This window comes from Microtus ochrogaster, chromosome X (genome assembly GCF_000317375.1).
Source record: "Microtus ochrogaster isolate Prairie Vole_2 chromosome X, MicOch1.0, whole genome shotgun sequence".
Lineage (NCBI taxonomy): Eukaryota > Metazoa > Chordata > Mammalia > Rodentia > Cricetidae > Microtus > Microtus ochrogaster.
In genome coordinates, this window is record NC_022026.1 from 29,233,985 (window position 1) to 29,238,427 (window position 4,443).

Genomic DNA, 4,443 nt, shown 5'->3' on the forward strand with positions numbered 1-4,443 from the left:
GCTGAAGATCTGCTGATTAGAGAAGAATATTCCTAGACCCTGTTGTCACAAGGAGTGAATCTTTGGCCCCTTTAGATTATAGGAGTTAATCCTGAATCTTGGTTAGATGGGAAATTCTGGGTCTGTTTGGTCATGGGGTGAGTTCTGAAACTTCCCAAGGTCTGAGGTCCCTTGGACAAGATGGAAAGGCTTGAGGACCCACATGGCCTGGAAGAATCCCTGAAGACCCTAGGGAAAGACAATAATGGAGACCCTTTTGGGTAAAGATGGAAATTCTGCTGTGCCTCTTTCAGAGATTTATTTTGTGTCCCTGGACACAAGAGGAAAGTCTGACGTACCTTTGTGTTGAAAGTATTGTTCCAAGGCACTCCTCAATAAGAGAAGTCTGACTTAAGTTAATCAAAGAGGAGATAAGATAGGCCCCTTGGAAAGAAAGGAAAAATCTGAGGCCTGTCACATGTCCAAATACCTAAGTATTCAGGTAAAGGTTTAGGTCTGAATCACCTTATAATTGGGGAAATTTCCTGGCTTTGCTATATCATTCAGAAATTCCTATACGACCAAACGACCTTGGGCAGAAGGTGAGGGGTCTGTACATTGACAGAAGATCTATAAGCTGCCATCTCAACTCCCAACTCTCATTGGCAGTATAGGGTGTCCAGATCTTAAGCAGCGCACCATGGGTTCCCTATACTCTAGTGCAGCCATTCTCAACCTGTGGGTTGCAACTTCTTTGGGGGGTTACTATCAGATATCCTTTGTATCCAATATTTACATTATGAGTCATGACAATAGCAACATTATGAAGTAGCAACAAAATAATTTTATGGTTGGGGGTCACCACATGAGGGACTGCTATCAAGAGTCACAGCATTAGGAAGGTTGAGAAATGCTATGGTCTAGTGAGTTTCCTGCTGTTGGTTAGACTCTGGCCTGTTGGTTCTGCCACACTATCCAAGCAGACCCTATGCCTCCTTCTTCCCCTACCAAGACTCTGCCTATCAAGCCACATCCTGGTTTCCTTCAACATATCTCTACACAGTCTCAACGCCCTAGTAAGTTCTTTCCACTCCTTCTGAGATGGTGGCCAGTCCCGCTCAACCTCTGAATTCTCTTTCTCTTTTTTTTTTTCTTTCTCCCTCTGAATTCATCTCAGCAGCCTTCCAAGAGGTTCTGGTACCGCAGGGATTTCTTTGCTTCCTCAAATCTGGCCCTTCTCTCCTTTTGCTTGGCCTCAGTGGTTCCACCTCAGCACTTTTTCAAGTGGTCCTCATGCTCATGAACTCAATCGACAGAGTGTCTTTATGGAAAAACAGGATTCCTCATGAGAATGCAAATGACTGTGCTCAGCCTTTTTAGTCAGCACAGAAAGGAAAGTCGGTGCAGACAGGCCAACTCCCAGTCTCCCAAGGTAGCCTGTCTTGCCTCAGGCAAAGAATTTCAGGAAGGAGGGACTGCAGGAGAGAAATGCAGGTTACAGTTTCAAGAATTTCCTCATTCTCGAGCTCCTCACCCCACCCCATAAAGGGTAATAGCCAGCTTTTCCCCTTGACAGACCCCTCAGTTTCCCACAGAAGAAAGGCTGCCCTCCACTGAGTGTGCTAATAAACACAGTCCTATCTGTTGAAGATCAGACTCCCCTCTCTTTCAGCTTTCTGTCTCTTTCTGCTGCCTCAGAAATCTAATATCATTCAGCTTCCCCCAAGAACTAAGCTAGTCCTGTCCCACAGCAAAGTGATTATTCCCCAAAGAGCAACAGTTCTTAACCTGTGGGTCATGACCCCCAAAGGGGTCACATATCAGATAGCATGCATATCAGATATTTATATTATGATTCATAACAGTAGCAAAATTACAGTTATGAGGTAGCAAGAAAATATGTTTATGGTTGGGGGTCACCACAATATGAAGAATTGTTTTAAAGGGTCTCAGCCTTAGGAATGCAGAGAAGCACTGTCATAGAGCAAAGATGCCTCTAGCCTTAATCAGAAAAGGCTTGTGTTACTATGAACAACAGTGAATGTAGAGAATCATGGCTGCTCAAGATGTAGGGGGAAAGCAATGGTACTGTGCTCATCTTCGAACAAGACATTTTAAACACTCTTCTAATACTCAGGGAGCATTGTAGCAGAGGGGACAGAAGTATATAAGAGCCAGAAAAGTGGTGAAGGAGTATGGAACCCCATTCTGCAGATTCAATGCAACTATTAACATTACTAACTCACAACTTTAATTACTGTGTTGGGCTGATACAAAGCAAACACTAGTAATGAGTTAAGTATAGAGACTTCTGGCTTTTGATGGACTCTGGGTGAGGGGAACTACTATCTTCAGTTGCGTATCCATTGTTGAGTCCACCAGGCTCCAAAATATACTTCAAAACATACGGTCACACAAATAGCCCTGGTTAATAACAATGGTCACAAAAGAAAAATACTAATGAATGTGAGAAAATTTTGTGGTGAAGGTGAGTGAATGAGACACCCTGGGGTGATGGAGGGTGGCAGGGTCATTATCCATTGCTTACAGAGGCAAATTTTTTAAGGCAATCTGAATATAAATCTTTTTTAAAAAATAGAACCAGAATCTAGCTTCCTGGCAAAGTCAGCTGCAGAAAACAGAAGGGCAAAAGAGTGAGACAGAAAGCCAGAAGAAAAACCCCAGTGACAGAACCTGCTCCATTGGTAGCAGTAGTATTCTATCCCTGAGACTGTGTCTTCATAACTTCCTTTCCATAGGCCTTCTTTCCATTGCTCCCAACACCACAGCATTGTGGATCAAATTTCTGATGTATGTACTTAAGGTTATGCAATCAAAACATAACAGAGACAATAGTGATAATATCAAATACATTTTGGAAATAAGACTTTACATAATTCTTTTTTTTTTTTTTTTTTTTTTTTTAGCTGTCGACAGCCAGCATGGCTACCTTTCATTTATTAAAAGGGCACTGTTGGCTTGGGTTCAGGTCTAGTTACTTTCTTTATTCCACCACGTTGCTGTGGCACTCTTCAGTGGAGGATCAAGCAAAGCAGGGAAGCAGCAGACGGCTCACAGAGCCCCCACTCCATGAAGAGAAATCGGGCACCAACCCAGAACACTTGCATAATCCCCCTGGACCTCCTCTGGCAACAAGACCTGAGAAGCCCCAGCTGGCCAAGGAGTCCCTCCTGGCTGTTCCTGCTGAATGTGCAAGAAGGCTCAAAGCACTCATCATCATCCTCGTCTCCTGCGGGCTGCTGGGGGGGTGGCATCGGTGGGATGGAGTCTGACATCCGGGTGAAGGCTCCCCCAGGCCCCTCACTGGTTCCGGTGCCAGGTCCTTTTCCAGAAATACCTTTGCGCCTCATGATGAGCTTCTTAAAGAGGTCTGACATCAAGTCCCCGCCTTGACTCGTGGCTCTCACTTGCTCCTGCTCCTTCTGTTTCTTCTCCAGTTTGCGTTCCTTGACACTGCGTAGCTTGGCCTTGCCAATGCCCCCAGCTTGGCGGATAGACTCAAGCAGAGTGGCCCGGCCACTGGAGGGATCAACCACCTCCTTAGGGGCTCCTTGAGCAGAGGCTGAGTGGCCCACGCTGCTGCTAGTGTCTTCTTCCCTGGCAACCTGGCCAGGTGCAGTTGCCACTTCAGGGAACGCTGGCGGCTGGGGGGTACTGACCACCACTGAGGGAGCTGGGGGAGGTGGTGGTGGCGGTGGCGGTGGTGGCGGTGCTGCCAACAGCACCCCATTCTCCAGTTCTGGCTGGAAAGGTTCAGCTACCTCCATGTGGAAGGTGGGCAGTTCTGGAATGGCACCAGGAGCAGAGGGGGCAATGCCAAGGCCCAAGTCCGCACTGTACATGAGGTCATCTGCGATGCCAGGCAAGTCGGGTAGGTAGGATGGCACAACGATCTCAGGAACTTGGCCCAGGTCTGGCACATAGAAGTAGTTTTCCGGAGCCTGCTGCTCCAGCTGCTTTCTCTTGCTGATAGACAGAGGGGCATCAAACAACTTCTCCTCTTCTGTGCCCAGCATCATGTGTGTTTTTGTTACTGCACCAGCCAGAGGGTCCAGGAAAACATACTTCTTATACAGGTTTTCTGTGGTGTTGAAAAGCAGCAGAGAGCTGATAGAACTGATGTTGCTGGGAAGACCCCCAAGTTCCTCCTCAGCTTCATCCTCAGGCTCCGACTTGGTGTTCACACACACAGGAAAGTATTTCAGCTTCTCCTGCAGGGCCCGCTCATCCAGTGGGCGGTGCTTGCTCTGGATCCTGTAACGGGGTCTTCTCTGCAGATCAGGGTCAAGGGCACCGGTAAAGATGGAGTCGTATTCCTGCAGGCGCTCTGGCGCTGGGTACTTGGCACTAGAGAAAACCTTGATGGCCTTCTTGCTGCCCTTGATCTTCTCTATCTTAGCCTGGGCCAGGGAGACCCTCTCCCTAATGGTCTGCAGTTGGCGG

General features: G+C 47.3%; 1 protein-coding gene across 1 annotated transcript in view; it reads right to left on the bottom strand.

Moving 5' to 3' along the window:
* Nucleotides 1–3,011: 3,011 nt before the first annotated feature.
* Nucleotides 3,012–4,443, bottom strand: part of LOC101985442 (WASH complex subunit 1-like) — a 3,870-nt gene continuing 2,438 nt past the window's right edge. Inside the window, exon 4 of the mRNA XM_005358653.2 lies at nt 3,012–3,433. Coding sequence (XP_005358710.2) covers nt 3,012–3,433 — 422 coding nt within the window. The remainder of the gene's footprint in view (nt 3,434–4,443) is intronic.